We start from the raw sequence: 17232 nt of genomic DNA, 5'->3' as shown, positions 1-17232 counted from the left end.
CCTATTCTCCACACAGGAGCAGTCCCGAGGAGCATCACCCATTACCACCAGTCACCACATAAGCACAGAGGGTGAAATCGGACCCGAGCGACTCCCCCCCCCGGGAGGGCTGCAACCGTGCCCCAACGCCTCTCCAGAGACCAGGTGAGCGTAACAGCGCCGCCTCGGGCATGATGCCGGTACTAGGGCATTACCCCTCAGAAGTAACCCCGGTGAAAAAACCTTGCAGTCCCTCAGCACTGACACCGTAAGGATCCAGAGACCCCTCAGCCCTGAGGCCGGGTAGCTGGACTAGCCTCGGGTCCCTTCTGGTCGAGCGCTTCCTTGGGAAGGAGTCGCCCTTACGGGGTGCAATGGTGCATAGAGGCCTTTCCATTTGGCCTTGAGCGATGCTTGATGAAGTCCTTTAGGTCCTTGGGAGGTGACTTCTGGAAGAGCTCCTTCCACCTAGCTAGCCTGTTCTTCAGTGCCAGTGGAGTCAATGCGTCGCATGCAGAACAACCTTCCCAGCCGTGCTCAGGGCCAAGGCAGAAGAGGCAAAGGGCATGGGGGTCGGATGTAGGGAAGAGCCCCTCGCAGGCTGGACACCTGCTTAAGCCCACTGAAGCCCGCTGAAGCCAACAAGTGCCGGAGAGGAGCGTGGCGTCGGAGGACCAAGTACCTAATTGAAAAGAAAAAGACAATGATAGAAGAATATCTGGGGAAGAGTGTGTGGTATTACATGGCCGAAGCCAAACAAAGAAGCGCTGGTGAATTCGGCCTGATCCCGTCGACGCGGAAAAGGGGACAGAGGAGTGACGCCGGTGGGCGCAGTCAGGAGAGCGCATGCTCCCGAGTCCGCGCCCAAGTGCGCCTTTAAATGTAAAGGGGAAGAAGATTTTTCTGGTGAAAAAGGTTCAGTCTCCCATCCCTCGCGAGGGACGCCCAAACATTATGGAAGAAAGGGGATGGGACTTAAGAGTACACAATCATGTAAACACATGTGGAGGTCACCAGAATCAAGTGCAGGGGAAACATTGAAGATCTATACCTTGGGGGAAGCACAGCAACGTATTAGGAATTTAGACCATTACAACCACTGATAAGCCTAAATTTCTTGCAGTATGCTAGGATAATGGCAGCAGCGAGGAAGCTCTGGCTGCAGTTTCCGGAAGAGAATAACACTGATCCCCTTGGTGGAAGGGAAAAATGGGTATCAAAACTATAAGACAATTCCAAGGAAACTTGAAGAGAAATTACAGGAGGTCAGAAGGGACTGGAGCACAGAGTCCGTGAACTGATGATAAATGGTTAAAGGTACTAAAACATACTAAAGTTGTGTCTAAGAACACAAGATTCCGGTGGTTGCAATACAAATAATGTCAGTATATTTAACCAGAGGTGATGGCAAAGATGTCGATCGATATAGATCTCAAACTTTGAGATGTGGGATTCAGAAGGGAACATACTTACACATGTGGTGGGAATGCCAAGAAGTGTCTCCCTTCTGGGAAGTAGTGCTAGAGAAATTGCAAAGGATGACGAGCACAAAGGAATAAGTGACTTACCTGTAACTCCTGTTCCCCAGCATTGCTATCTTTCAAAGATTCACATGCCGTTTGAACATTCCCCCGCGTCAGGCTGGGAATCCTTGGTAACATTAAGGCAGTTTACATTTTAAAACTAGTGTCACTTTAGTGATCCAGCAGAGTAATTTTGGGTCATATTGCCCTACAGCCAATGGACAGTACTCTCTTAGCTCCACCTCTGGAGGCCATCTTCAGATGTTGGCAAGTGCATGTGAACGTGGCAATATGAGCATAGAAGAGCCACAAATGGGGTGGGTGGGAGTGTTTTATGTGTATCTATGAAAGATGCCATTGCTGGACAACAGAAGTTACAGGTAAGTAAATTATTCCTTGTCCAGCATTGGATCTTTCATAGATTCACATGCTGTTTGAATAGATTACAAAGCAGTACACACACAATACCCCAAGGGTGGAGGTAAAGCTCACCTGTAAGAAACATTCACCTCAGAAAACACTCATCTCACCCAAACAGGTTGCTCAGCACAGCTTAGCCGACCCTGGACTTCTCTTTGGAATCTCTGTCAAAACAGTAGAACCTCATGAAGGTATGTACTTATGTTCAAGTAGTAGCCCTGCAAATGTCCATCAGGGGAACATCAGAGAGCAATGTTGTGGTAGCAGCAACATGCCTTGTTGAGTAAGCTCTAGGCCTGCCAGGAAGAGGCCTGTTAGCCAGCCGTTGACAATACGATATGCAAGCCAACAGCCACCTTGAAACAGAGGACTTGCAGAAACATAGTGCGAGAGACGTAGAATTTCAGGGCTCGGACCATGCCTAAGGAGTGTTCCAATGGAGAGGGAGGGACCCAAAAAAGACAGACAAAATTACAGGTCCATTAAGGTGGAAGGAAGAAGGAACCTTGGGCATGAGTTTCAGGTTAATGAGGAAAACAACCCTGGATTTATGAAACGCTGAATAGGTTTGAACGAATGAGCTTGGATTTCCACCACAGGTCTCGCAGAGGTGATGGCAACCAACAGCACACTCTTTCAGGACAAGAACTTCAGAGAGGGCTTGTGCATAGGCTTGAAAGGGTGCCCCCATAAGCTTGGAGAGAATTCCCAATCTGGAGCCAGTGCGCCAACAGGAGGGAAGGAGCGTCACAGATGCTTGAGGAATTGCTTAATGACTCTGCAAGACCATATAGAAGGCGTCCCAGGCGAACAAGTAAACCTGGAGAAGGCAGCAAGGTGTAACTTGATTTGGGGAATGATCCAGAACAGCTCACGCCAAAAACAGAAGTTAAGGAAAGTCGTCTTGAGCTTTGTGAGAAACCTGAGAAAGTTCCCAAATTTACTTCCTGGGGATCCTTTGCTCAGGTGTCCAGGGAAGGGCCATCACTCTTGGATCCCGACCCTGAGGGTGGACAAGCGAGGGTCCTTGGGAAGTGGAAGAGGGGGGTCCTTGGGTGAGACACGGTATACCACTCTTTACTTTCAGGGGAAATCCACGTACCCTGAGATATTTATGGGGTATTGCTATCCCTATCCCATTAATCCAGGGAAAATCAAGAAACCTCCACAACCTAGAAACAGAGTGAGGAAGCAAAGTGTATCCCCCTTTCTCTAACACTGTTTTACACTACTCTACCTCAGCCTTTATAGGATATTGCTATTCATGTCCTAAATTTCTACTTGAATGCACACAAAATACTGAAGAGGAAGAAGCATCAAAGAGTAATGCAGACTTCCTATAGAAAACACCAGTATAGTACTGAGAGGAGGAAGAGTACTATGGAGGAAAACTATTACTCAAACCAAACATGTCCCATTAATAGATTCAGGCAAAGTCAGCCAATTGAGTCTGATACCTCGACCCAGAAGTGCCTAGGGGCAGAAATCGTGGGAGCGAAGAAGCAGAAAGAACCCACACAGTGACCAGTGGGTTAAGAAACCTGGTGGGCAAATGCATGCAAGTCACTGGATACAGTGTAGCAGCGTGGACGTGTGCAGTCGGCACGTTGTCAAAAGTCTCTGAACAAAGGCGAGAAGCCTTACCAAGAGGACAATCGAGTATACAAGCGAACAATGAACTGAAAGATGCGAAGAAATGAAGATAGCTAAAGTGTGTTAAACATTGCATCAGAGTGATCGCGTATAAGGAAAGGTACGTGTTTGAAGGTCTCTGAATAATGCGTAAACCCTTGCAAGTATCAAGGAAGGATATTGTGCAGTAGAAAAGGGGAGCAAAATGGAGTGTGAGCAAAATAACGTTAAATTGTGCCCAAGAAAGATTATAGTTAAAGAACAGAAAAAGAAATTAAGAAATTGTCATTGCTGAGGTACTTGAGTGAAGCACAATGAAAAGAGCTTGGGAAGCTAAGGGAAAATGGTTGCGCCACCTATAATGGGTGGGCCATGGGGTCTATCAACTGCACATAGACCAGAAGGCCCAGACCAACTATGAAAGCAAATAAGGAGAACAGGAAATCAGGCTGTTATTGAATGTTACGACAAAGTGCTTTGAGCTTTGGGAACAGGAATCCAAAGCTCTCGTCGAGGATTGTGAGACGGTTGAATAGTAATAATAGCAAGGGACATTGAACTTGGGAAAGAGAACCCAAAGCTCTTTTGAATAATGGAATACAGTTGTTGAACCTTGTGAATCAAAGTGCTGAAAGCCCGGGGAGAAGAACTCTGAGAAACCTGCTTAATATTGTAAACCAGTGCTATAAGCTTGGGGAAGGGAACCCCTGAGAAGCCTGTTGACCTTTGTGAACTAATAAGCTTTGAGGTTGGGGGAAAGGGAGCCAGAGAAGAGCTCCAACAGAACTCTGTTTTTGCATTTTACTTTGGAACACTATTTTTGTTCTCAAGAAGGTCCCTACACAGTGTTTAGTTAGATGTGAGGGCAAGCATGGGTTTTGACACAGACAGACTTTTGGTTTTGAATAACTGACCTAGACTTTCCTTAGTTGCATCAGTTAAGAGAAACCCCAAATTAGAGATAGGGCAAGTTAGGCCTTACACCATCCTGATCTCAAATAAAGAAGTTTACTGTTTAAAACTTAAAACATTGTTGTCTGTGTCATGTCTTGATATCATGCCTGTCTCACAGCCTGTTGGGCACTCGAGAGATGAGAGGGATCAGAGGAAACTAATAAAGAAAAAAAAAAGTCCCATGGGAATGTGAAGGCGTCCCTCAAGCTCCCTACATGACGGAAACATGCTGGCAAAGGCCACACTTTGTTCACCTCAGTAGCAAAGAGGTTGACGTCTGGAGTTCTGCACGCGAGGAAGATGCAGTGAACTTGGCTTTGTAGAAGTTCTTACTCGTGGAAGGATTATAGTTCTCTGCAGAGGGAATCCGCCACAGTGTTGTGTATTCCTAGAAGATGGAATGGAATGAGGAACATTATGTGGGCTAGAGCTGGGTGAGATTGGAGCAAAGTATCCACCCGCATAGAGCGTTGCGGTAGGTACATGTCAGAAGAATCTTGTCCCGCCAAGAGCCGGGGATTTGCTTTCCACAGGCATCAAAACATTCCTGGGGATGCCTCCTTTGAAGCCTGCAGTATTGGATCAGGGGAATGCTGTACAACGTCATCCCTAACAGGGATTTCAGGTTGCAGACTAATGCAGTTGTTTTCAATGAAAGCAGGAGGGTCTTCGCAAGGATGGACTTCACTCTTATCTTATGAATGAGTAGCGACACAAGCCAACGTGTCAAGACGAGATCCCAAGAACAAAGCGAGCTGAGAGAGTCAAGCAGGACTTGATGATTGGTTATTTATAAAGCACTTAATACCCAGAGGTTTCTAAGTGCGGACCCGGGGATCGAATCTGTGGTGCTCTCTGTCGTCTTAATTCCAAGGCGAGCAAGTTGCCCCTGAGCTATCCCCCGAGACATAATTTGCATAATTCACTGAGAATCCCAGCGATGACTAGCAAAGGATCATTGTCCCTGTGTTGCTAAAACTCCAACTACCTTCAACTGTACTTCTGGGCTGACAGTGGCATTGAGCCATCGCTGACGGCGTAGGACTGCCACATTGCCCATCTGCTTGAAGTCAGTGTCAGCAATATCGACCGACACAGATATAGCATGGTCCGACGCAGCTTCATTTGTCCTTTTTATCAGGCAGAAAGTCCAAAATAAGGCCCATCTCCCTATCGTGGCGGGACAAAATAGGCAATGAATTTGCCGCCTTGATGATTCCCAAATATATCATCGATCTTGGCCTGCCAAGGTATTGCAAAAGGGGAAAGACCATATGCAAATAAGGCTTGGTCCCACCTCAAAAGGGACAGTACAGCCCAAAATGTGATGTCTCATCCCTTCTGTACGAGACCACAAGCCTCCCCAAACATGTTTCAGCCTCACTGGGCGTCATCAGCGAGGAGTGAGGTTGAGATCAATTCTAAACCTTCCAGCTATCACCTATTTTATCTTGCTTTGTCACCCCAAGTGGAACGGGTATGCGTAGACTTGGGTCCTATGCGTGCTGGGCCTAGAGACGGAAGCTACTCCTTACTGATGAGGCCCGGTGAGGACGAAACATGTCTGGGGATCTTGTGGTCTTGTGCAGAAGGGATGTGACCAAGCAGTTGGCCTGCCCGTTTTGGGGTGGGACCATGCCTGATTTGCAAATGGTCTTTCCCCTTTAGCAACAGCTTGGCAGACAAAGAACAATGGACTGGAAGGTTTAAGAGAGCAATGCCACAGGTTAAGATGAATTCTAAACCTTTGAGCCATCACCTCTTTTGTTTTGCTTTGTGCCCAATATATGCCAACATACCACTGTAAAAAACACATTTTCATCCTCAATGGCCAATGTGGACACCTGAGCCCTGTCAGTTTAGGTACATTTGAATAGGGGAAAGAGTTTGCATAGGGTGTGCGCTGACTTACAATCAATACCAATAGACTAATATTGATCAATATACCCGCACTGGATAATAAAGATGGTCATTTGCAGGTTGGGATATCCCTGCAATTGTATGGGGGTGCAGCAGACTGTTTTCACAAACTCCTCCCTATTCTCTTCTATATACATATTACCCTAGCGCTCATTACCTGGTTAATCCCACACTACATACATACAGTTTAGGTACATGACTGGCTGATGAGCGCTCCTCACATCCAGGTGAACCTGAAAGGGTTTGTCTTTTTGGGGTTTGTGAAGGGGGAGGAGGGCAGTCACCGTTTGGAAACTAGCAGCTCGGGGGCAGCAGCCTGATTACGCCATGGCTTCCCATTGCCAGTGCCTGTCGTGCTCCCTCCTTCAGCTTTGCTGTACTTTCATTCCATGTGTGTCTCCTGTCTATCTTGTGTTTTTGCTGGCGCCTTCTGCTAAGAGGGTAATATTGTAAGTTACTCTCCTTAGTGACTAACGTAATCTTAGTCCGTTTTCCTCCATGTTGCATGGGCGTCCCTTCCAAAGGGACGCGAGATTATTTTTTACCAGAAAAAAAAATTCTTTCCCTTTAAATTTAGAGGCGTGCGGGGTTGCGGCCCTGTGAGCATGCGCCACACCTCTGTCCCCAGTGATGCATAGACAATAGATTTAACATTGCCTAATGACACCAGTATTATTACGGGGGAGGATGGTGGGACGTATGGACGAAAGGGGACTAAGAGTATGTTAGTCACTACGGAGAGTAACTTATAATTACTCTTACATCCTGTCCCCTTTCCTCCATACTGCATGGGCGATTACAACTGAATGTAGCCCCAGGGTGGAGAGGAGACCCTCCTTAAGCAAGTAGGTTCCTGAGAACCGTCTGTCCGAAAGCCGCATCCGATCTAGAGCCGCTTCCATACAGTAATGCTTGCAGAAAGCCGAGGGAGTGGGCCAAGTGGCCGCCCTGCTTATAACTTGCCATGGGACATGGCGCTGAAATGCAATGGCCGGTACCTTGTCCCTGACTGAGTGGGCGTGCATGTTCACTGGAAGCGGCTTGTGCTGGCCCTCGTATGCTTCTTTGATGGCTGAGACCATCAAGCGGGATATGGAGGCCTTGGAGGCTTGATAGCCTGGTCTTGCACCTCCGAAAGTGACAATCAGGGCGTCTGATTTCCGGAAGCCCTTGGTCCTGTCAAGGTAGAATTTCAGGGCACGCCTGACATCCAGGCATTGCAGAACTCTCTGTGCCTCGCCCTTGGGATCGGCAAAAAATCTAGGAAGGACTATTTCCTCGTTCAAATGGAAAGCAGACGGCACCTTAGGCAGAAATGCTGGGTGTGTCCGCAGGACTACTTTGTCCCTGTGAAAGGTAGTATATGGTTCTGAGGCGACCAGCGCCTGGATTTCGGTGACTCTGCGCTCTGAGGTGAGGCCGACTAGTAAGGACGTCTTAATGGTGACCAGCCTGATGTCTGCGGACGCCACTGGCTCAAACTGTTTGTGCGCTAGGGCTTCCCCTGGAGAAGACCCCCTCCTCCGAATTCCACCGATGGCTGCGAGGTAAGTGCGGCAGGTGCACTGAGGAGAACACGTCGTCCAAAGTACATGCCAGGGGGTCGATTTCCTTTGAGCCTGCCCAGTGGCAAAACCTGGTCCATTTACTTTTATACTGAGCCCTGGTAGCCTTGCTCCTTGCGTCCTGTATGATTTCCAGATTAGCCTGCGAGAGGCTGAGGTTCCTTAGCGTTAACTGCTCAGGAACTACGCTGTGAGGGCTAGTTTATGCGGCGCGGGTTGGATGACCCTGCCCCCCCTGCTGTGCCAGATGATGTGCTGGGCCTGTTGGAAAGTGAATCAGAGGCATCTCCGAGAGGCTGAGCAGCTCTGAGAACCATGACCTGGCTGGCCAACAGGGAGCTATTAGAATGATATTGAGCTGGCGAGACTCCTTGATCTTACAAATCACTTTGTGAATCAGTGGAGTGGGCGGGAAGGCATACGCTGTCATGCCGTTCATCTAAATCCGAAATGCGTCGCGCAGGGATCCGGGGACCTGTCTTTGCCAGGAGGTGAACTGAGGGCACTTCGTGTTGTGCCAGGTGGCAAAAAGATCCACCTGGGGTAGACCCCATCTGTTGAAGATGTCCTGAATAACGAGGTTGTTTACTGCCACTTGTAGTTGTCTGCTTCCAACTCGCTGAGCCTGTCCGCCTCCAGGTTGGATTCCCCCGGAAGGTGGACTGCCGTGAGGTAGATGTTTTCCAGGGCCCACTCCCACATGCCGATTGCCAACTTGCACAGTGTAGGGGATCTGGTGCCTCCCTGCTTGTTGATATAGTACATGCTGGTTGAGTTGTCCCGTCTGGATGAGGGCAACCTTGCCCCTGAGAAGTGGAAGGAATGCTCTGAGCACTAGTCAGATGGTGTTCAGCTCTAACCAATTGATGTGGTATTCCTGCTCCTGTCGAGTCCAGGTGTGTGGACCGAGAGATCGTCCAGGGTGGCTCCCCAGCCCTCGAGCGAGGTGTCCGTGGTGATGGTGACCTGAGGGGTGGGAGGCCGGAAAGGGCTTGCCCGTCCATAGGTTGCAGTCCCTGGACCATCATGTGAGGTCCGGGTGGAGAGATGAAAGAACGTTGATCATCTCTGATTGAGAGCCCCGCTCCTGGTTCCATGAAGCCACGAAGTGCAGCTGAATCCTCCTCATCCTCAGTCTCGTGTGTGGGACGGCTAAGAGGACCGCTACCAAGAGACCCAGGAGATGCTGGTACGACCAGGGCGAGGTCGCCTCTCAGCTGAGGAAGTGGGTTGTAGCCCTTCTGATGGCCGCGATCTTGTCCTCAGACGGAAACACCTTCTCGGAGCACGTGTCCCAGATGAGACCCAAGAATGTCAGAGTCCGCGTGGGCTGCCACTGCGACTTCTTGAGATTGAGCAAAAAGCCCAGATCGTGCAGTGTGTTCATAGGGACATGTGAAGAGTGGTGAACCGCTTCTGGAGATGGAGCCCTGACGAGCCAGTCGTCGAGGTATGGGTAGATGTGGAGGCCCTGCGCTCTGAGGAGGGCAGCCACAGTATTCATGAGTCTGGTAAAGACCCTGGGGGCCGAGTTGAGGCCAAAAGGAAGAACCTTGTATTGGAAATGGTAGCCCATGATCCTGAACCATAGTGAAGAACGATCGGGCTGCCAAATCGGGACGTGTAGGTCTGCGTCCTTCAGATCCATGGAGCACATCCAGTCTCCCTTGCACAATGTCTCCACTATAAAAGCTGGCGTAACCATCTTGAATTTTTGCAGGGGTAAGGAGAGGTTGAGGGTGGAAAGGTCCAGCACAACTCTCAGGCCCGCCTGATTCTTTTTCTGAATGGCAAAAATCCTTGAGTAAAAGCCCAAACCTCGCTGGGAGGCTGGGACTTCGTCCACAGCCTGGCTCTCTACGAGCGAGCGGATCTCCACCAGAAGAGCTGCTGACCCAACTTGAGAGAGTGGAGGGGAGGAAGGAGAAGAGGCTGGGATGGGTAGGCGGTACCCTGTGGATACTACAGAGAGGATCCAGGGGTCAGCGAAATTATGGCATCAGAAATATGCATGGAGAGAAAGCCTGCTCCCCACTGGAGACACGTGGACCCGAAGGGGCTTGTCATGCCTTCTTTCCCTCAGAGGCTGTTGCGGAGGAGGGGGACTGGAAAAAGCCCTTACTCCGCCCTCCCCTTTTTGTTGCTTGCGCCGATTTGGAGTCAGCGAGCGGTCCGGCTCCCTGGACCTCCATTCCTGGAAGCCGCAGAACCCTCTGTACGTACACCCCTTGTCAGAGCGCTGCTGTGACTAGGTGTACGATTTGGGTGTGGTCTTTGTCAAGATGGATAAAGACCTGGCAGTTTGTGAGCTGTTTTTCTGTTTGTCCAGCTCCTCGTCCGTTGTGGAGTGGAAGAGGTCACCCCTTTCGAACAGAAGATCTAAGAGGTGTTACTGGACGTCTGGGTTGAATTTCCAGGCTGTCCTTCTCATAATAATAATAATAATTTGGCATTTATATAGCGCTACGAACCCTCAGGTATCTGAGCGCTGCTTATTATTACCCACGGTGTGTGGTGCTCATTTATCGACCTCGGAAGGATGAAACGCTGAGTTTGGCGCTGCCGGGATTCGAACCTGCATTCGCAGGCTCTGCACGGATGTCAAAGCGAGCGCTCTACTCGCTGTGCCATGTCCGTGGCGATACAAATGGCACGGCCAGAGGTGTCAATATGGGCCACAGTGGACTCCATGAGGTCCTGCGCCACCAGCTTGGTCTCACAGCCAGTCCCGCCTTGAAACAGGATTGGCTCTGCATAGTGACTTCTGGAAGGAAGTCCGCAATTTCCTGCCATAACCTTTGGTTGGCGGCGGCCAGCATGGCATCGGCCTGACGAAGATGCAAGGACACGTTGGAATCCAGATTCTTCCCGTAAGCCTCCAAGATCTTCTCCTCCTTGCCTAGCAGCGTCGCAGAGGAGGAAGCGGAGGACGACTGAGGCTTGGAGTATAGTGATGCTGCAGCGATCACTGAGGTGTGTGGCTGAGAATGGGCCGATAGCAATAGTATATCCCCCTCCATCGGCCTGTACTTGGCATCCAGGCATCGATTGACCGGCTGGGCAGAGTGGGGCTTGAGCCAACCCTTTTTGGCCAGGGAGACTACATCAGTCTGCAGTGGAATTCCCATTTTGGCAGAGGGACGTTGCGTGAGGACTTCAGCAAGGACCCCCTCTGGTGGTTGCTCGACCTCGGGTTGAGGCAGGCCCAGGTACTCTGCCAGCCCTCCCAGACGTTTGTGGAAGGCCTTGGCTGATGAGGGCGTGTCAGGGTCCTCCTCCTCTTCAGGAGGGTCCTGCGTCGGTGGGGGAGTAGCGGGTGCCGCCGACTGGGGTACCGGGACCGGAGCCGGAGGCTGTGGAGGAGGCTGGTATGGAACCGCCTGAGAAATCAGCTGGGGGGCCGGAGGCAGAGGCTGCGCCAAGTGTGCTGGCAGAGCAGCCTAAGGTGCTGCAAGCATTGGAGGGAGCACGTCCCTGATGGCATCCCTGAGGATAACCCCCATCCGAGGGGACTTCATGAGCCAGAGGAACCTCTCGAGGAACTTCTCAAAGAACCTGTCTTCACAGGCCGGAGGAGTGGTAGGGGATATAGACGGGGTAGCGCGAGGCTGCTGGAGCCACTGCATACCCTGCCCATACGGACGCAGCAGGAACCTGCCCTGAGCAAATGAAGGATCGGATGTAGGGCACCTACCTGGTTGAGGCCAGTCCCACCTTGACACTCGTTCCTTGCCGAACTCAAATGGCATTGGACGTGTGCTGATGTCTGGCACGGAAGCCATTTTGTTGAGCTGACTGCCACGTGACTACATCGTGTTGCTTGGCTCGCTGGGCCCAGCCTCCTCCAAGACTCTTAAGCGTGGATTGCGAGGCCTACCCTGCTCCTCGGGCCTAGACCCGGTAGGTGTGACACCCTCGGCCCAGGGGCCCGAAGAGCTCCGTTTAGGCGCCCCCTCGGACGTATTGACGGTACTACGGCCAGGCCCCTCGGACATTATGCCAGTACAAGAGCAGAGCCCCTCTGGTGAAGACCCGGTACAAGAACTTTCCTGCCCCTCAACACTGTCACCGGGAGGATCTGAGGATCCCTCGGCCTGAACGCCGGTAGCTGAAGCAGCCTCGGTGCACGTGCTGGTACAAGGAACTGAGCGGACCTCCCGCGTGGGCGATCCTTGGGAAGAAGTCTCCATTGCGGGGTGCGATGGAAAATAGAGGCCCTACCTTGGGCCTGGATCGATGTTTCACGAAGTCCTTGAGGCCCTCTGGAGGCGACTTCTGGAAGAGCTCCCTCCACCTGACTAGTCTGTTCTTCAGAGACCTCGATGACAGGGCGTTGCACGTTGTGCAAGCTTGCCAATCGTGGTCTGGGACAAGGCAACGTAGGGAGAGGGCATGGGGGTCTGAAGTTGGAAAGAGCCCGTCGCAGGATGGACACCTGCTGAACCCTGTGGAAGTCGACATGCACCGGGAAGGAGCATGACGCCTGATGACCGAGTACCTGAATGATAAAAAGCCAAAAAATGACAAAGAGAAGAAGTATCCGCGCGTGGAATTACATGGCCGAAGCCAAACCCAGAAATGTTGGTGAATTCGGCCTGTTCCCGTCGACGCAGAAAAGGGGACTGAGGTGTGGCACCGGAAGGCAGAGTCAGGGCAGCGCATGCTCCCAAGGCCGCACCCCCGCGTGCCTCTAAATTTAAAGTGGAAGAAGGTTTTTTCTGGTGAAAAAGGTTCCATCTCCCGTCCCTTGGAAGGGACGCCCGTGCAGTATGGAGGAAAGAGGACGGGACGTAAGAGTACATGGCATTACCTAGGAAGCGTGCTTACTCTGCAACTCTCTCACCAACATGCTACCTTTTCCCTCATGGTTCTCGGTTGCAATCAAGCCTGAAGTGTGGAGAAACAAAGTCACAATATTTTCCTAAGAATTTCACAATCTGGGGGAGAATGTTGGAGGGTCAAAATACAACGCTGGGCACAAGAAGGATGCCCTGGGGATCCTCCATGTACCATTGCAGGAGTCAGCATCGCTGAGTGGGTAGCTTTCCCTGGTCCACAGGGTCACCCTTTGCCCCATTCCATCTCTCATTTGTGACTGAGGCAAACAATTAGTGGAATAATGGTTTGATGTGCATTTTAAGACATCTGGATTCCAAGGGAAAAGCTGGCCTAAAAGGTAGGTTTCCATTTTTGATTGTTTTATTTCAAGCTCTTTTTCTGCATTTTTCAAACCCACCATAACTTCAATTGTGTTTAGTTAACAAGCCCCTATGCTCCAATCAGAAAAATGTCAGATGGCACCGCACTGATGATTCCCAATGAGGGTTAAAAGTGTATGCGGTTGACTGCATCCTTGAGAGCAGTCTGCCTTGGGTTGTTAAAACTATGTATAAAATATGTTATATAAACGTATTAAGCATGCATTCACCCTAGGGTATCATGGTGCTGGAGGAGAGAGAGCAAAATCAGCTACAGGCACTAATGCTAAAACAGAAATGTTTTCAGCACCTTCCTGAAAGTAAAATGATTTAAAGAGTTTTTCAGGGTCAGCTGAAGACTATTCCATAGTCGAGCTGAGGCAACAGAGAAAGCTTGCCCACCAATACGGGAGCGACGAAATGAAGGAACAACAAGTAAGCCCGCAGCAGCAGAGTAATGGCTGCATAGGAAAGTAACAAGTAAACTTGTCGCAAAGGTATTCAGCCACTTGGTCATGCAGGGCACTGAGTACTAAGCAGAGGGCCTTGAAAACAATATGCTTCTTAACAGGCAGCCAATGAAAGGAACGCAACACAGGTGATATGTGATCCCTGTAAGGTGAGTCAGTGGCAACCCGGGCAGCCATATTCTGAAGGCGTTGGAGCCGCTGTATTAAGCCCTTTGGTTGGGACAGAAATAATGAGCTGCAATAGTCTAAGCTGCTAAGCACCAAGGCAGCAACTACGGGAGATTGTAAATGAGAAGGTATTAGCGGGAGCACCTTCTTCAAAATTCTAAGATGGAAATGCCCCGCCTTGCAGACAGCAGCAACTTGTGACTCCATGGAAAGTGAGGTGGAGACTATCACACCCAGATTCTTCACTTTACAGTCCGGGACTGGGAGAGGGCCCAGAGAAGGCGGCCAAAAGGAGGACACCCAGAGTAAAGGATCAGGAGCGGAACCCACCACCAACACCTCCGTCTTGTCTCCCTTCAACTTCAGCCAATTGTGGTTCATCCAGTTCCCCACGGTCGTCAGGCACTGCTGCAAGCATGACAAACTCAGCCTGATCAAGATCTAAACGTATCAGGATCTGAGTGTCGTTGCTGTATGAGTAGCACCTGACGTCGAAGGAGCAGATGAGACACAGAGGCCAGATGGAGATATTGAAGAGAATAGGAGGCGAGACGGAGCCCTGAGGTACACCACAGAGAAAAGAAAAAGAACTTGAAAGAAAAGGAGGGAGTGAAAGAGTATGGGTTCTCTCGGCTAGGAACGAGGTGAACACCTGAACCGAAATTCCAACTTGAGCCAGGCGGGCAAGCAGGATGGGGTGGTCTATGGTGTCAAATGCCGCCGAAAGGTCTTATAAAATCAGGGCCCCCAACCCCTCCTGCATCCACCAGCCTGGCAATGTCATCAAGAACCGAGACTAGGACACTCTGTCCCCGACCAGGCCTATAGCCTGATTGGGCAGGGTCAAAGAGCTTTGGAGATTCCATGTACGAAGATAGCATGGGAGAGACCAGCGACTCAAGATGTTTCATGACAAACAGTAAAAGTGAGATAGGGAGATAGTTCGAAGGCAACAGAGGACAATCAAAGGCTTCTTAAGTAGGGGAATCGCAGTGGCAGCCTTAAATTCAAAATAGCACTGGCCTCTAAGACAAAGACTTTTCTTGTTTTGGAGCAAAAACATATTCTTTCAGTAAATTTGCATTACCATAGTGCACTACTCAGTGGTTCAGAACGGGAAGTTAACTTACAGGGATGATTACTAAGCAACTCTGTGTCATGTATGCGTGTTAGCTGAAACAGGTGTATTGTACAGTCATATTTCAGCAAGACGTTTTTTCATGCATTTCTTAAACCCACCATAACATTAATGTGTTTTTTCTGATATTTGTATTCCAGGGAACGCATACAAATGTAGTAGTACCTCAGAAAGGTCTCCCATGATGTAGTTGAGTCGAGCTAAGAGCCTTAGGCAGGCACAAATTTCAACATGCATAGCACCATAGACATTGTTGAACAGGTTTAAGGCTTCATTGATGAGCTCACAGCCTTCTTTCAAGAAACCTAAGACAAAAAAAGTCACACATTTAATTCCAATTGGTCCTCATCTTCAGTCTCACGCTCTAGAACACATCATGGTATTGGTTTCACTGTGTCTTTCTTAAGTCTACTAAGAGGGCCTAAGTGTACTAAAATCTCCATGGTCTGCTTCCCCAAGGCTTGGACTGCTCTCAGTTAAGTAGATGAACAAGTGTCTTACCTTTGATAAATACCAAATGAATATGGTATTACTCACAAATAGGCCTCATCTCTGAAATATCATCTAGATGCAATCTGTTACAGACAAGTTTCAAACATTTAAGAGAGGGTGCAGTGCAGCTCCACGGTTGACTGTCTTGGGTACTTGTTGCCTCTTGGACCAATATGCAGTAATGGGTGCCGTTTGCCTTTGTTAGAACATTTGTTCCACCCGATTGCAGTAGCTGTGGGATGGCAGAACTTAAATCAAAAATTGAAATTGATTTCCAATCCAACATTTAAGAGGTTGGCGGGTGGGTAAATGAGTAAGTAATCTGTGGCAGGACTACGGTAAGTAACTACCTTTCACACTGGATTCCTCCAAAAGATTGCTCATCTCTGAAAGACACGTAAACTCATACTGACACAAGGAGGGAGAAGTGTGTAGGTGTTAATGTTGGAAGAGGCCATGCAGGGATGCCCAAGTCGCTCCTTGTCAGATGTCCAGCTTGGAAACCCTTCTTTGAAGAGCAGAAGTAAGAAACATATCTCTTGCTAACATGTCAATGTGCGTCAACCCACGACAAGTTTTGATACACAGACTAAGACACTAGGAGATTGTTGCAAAAAAATCTCGCCTTTCTTAAGCCATCCAAAGCCCATGAAAAGTGGTCGACACCTACGCTTTATACGTTAGTCCATGACAACACTTTAAAGTTCATCTAGGTTCCAGCTCGTGAAAAGGCTCATCTGTCTTTGATGGTTGTGGAGGAGGAAAGGACATCAGAGGTGGATATTTGTATAAGTGCACTTGAGATACCACTTTAGGAGGAAAAGATGTCTCACACTAAACGTAATTTTCTCTTTGGAAAATGCTAAAAATGGTGGTGTAACTGAAAGCTTGGAGCTGAAACTCATCAGTGGTTATGGTAAATAAAAGTCATCAAAGAAAAGCAATCGCAGAGGCTCAAACAGAGTCACCATCAAAAGATTTGGAAGCATGTTAAAGGTGTCATGAAGGTACCACAAAGAGATTTGGAGGAAAATAATCTGAGGACCCCCACAACAACCTTGTGGGGACTGAAAAGTAGGATGCATTCCTCAGCTGTACCCCTTTACTGTTCCAACAATGAGGCATGAGTTGGCCAAGAAAGAACTGCACCAGTAGGGAAAAACCAACAGGTCAAGGCCCCATCAAAGCAGCAACAGGTGAACAAGAGGTTGGATAGACTTTCTGGTTGGGTGCATGGCAAACGGCATCACACTAAGAACCACCTTAGAGAGATCCCAATTTCAACATCACAACCCATCAATAGCCAGAGATTAGGGTTCAGAGTATAGGCGTAGGGAAGGAGAATGCCACAAAGGTCCTGTGTCAGTAGATCTTCCTTCCATGCGATCCTCCAAGGGGGACAGAGCAGCATTTCTAGCAGGATGTGGTACCAGGTCATATGTGCCCACTATGCAGCAATTAGGATCTACCCTACTTACTTGAGCTTTCTCAGCACAAGAGGAATCAATGGGAATGTATTCACTGAATTTTTCTCACTGTGCCATGATGCCTTTGGTGACAGTGCACAATATAAGTAACACATTGATCATTCCCAGAGAATTACCAGTGCTGATTGAATCAAATTCCCAGAAAATCACCAGCGCATTCCCCAGGGCAATTTTCGAGGGAACTCCCTGGAGGAGAGGATGCTGAATTGTATGTTCTCAATGTAATTTAACAGGTTTATCTGGGGGAAACAACCATTTGGAGAGGATTTCCTCCACAATCCCGCTG

General features: G+C 49.3%; 1 protein-coding gene across 4 annotated transcripts in view; it reads right to left on the bottom strand.

Moving 5' to 3' along the window:
* Window positions 1-17232, bottom strand: part of CLUH (clustered mitochondria homolog) — a 2231193-nt gene that overhangs the window by 545909 nt on the left and 1668052 nt on the right. For all 4 annotated transcript variants that reach the window (XM_069615061.1, XM_069615063.1, XM_069615062.1 and 1 more), the window contains exon 19: window positions 15133-15272. In XM_069615061.1, coding sequence (XP_069471162.1) covers window positions 15133-15272 — 140 coding nt within the window. The remainder of the gene's footprint in view (window positions 1-15132; window positions 15273-17232) is intronic.

This window comes from Ambystoma mexicanum, chromosome 9, assembly GCF_040938575.1.
Source record: "Ambystoma mexicanum isolate Mex_15411 chromosome 9, UKY_AmexF1_1, whole genome shotgun sequence".
In the NCBI taxonomy this organism is placed as follows: Eukaryota; Metazoa; Chordata; class Amphibia; order Caudata; family Ambystomatidae; genus Ambystoma; species Ambystoma mexicanum.
The sequence above is the reverse complement of the archived record's forward strand: the minus strand, read 5'-3'. Positions and strand labels throughout refer to the sequence as shown.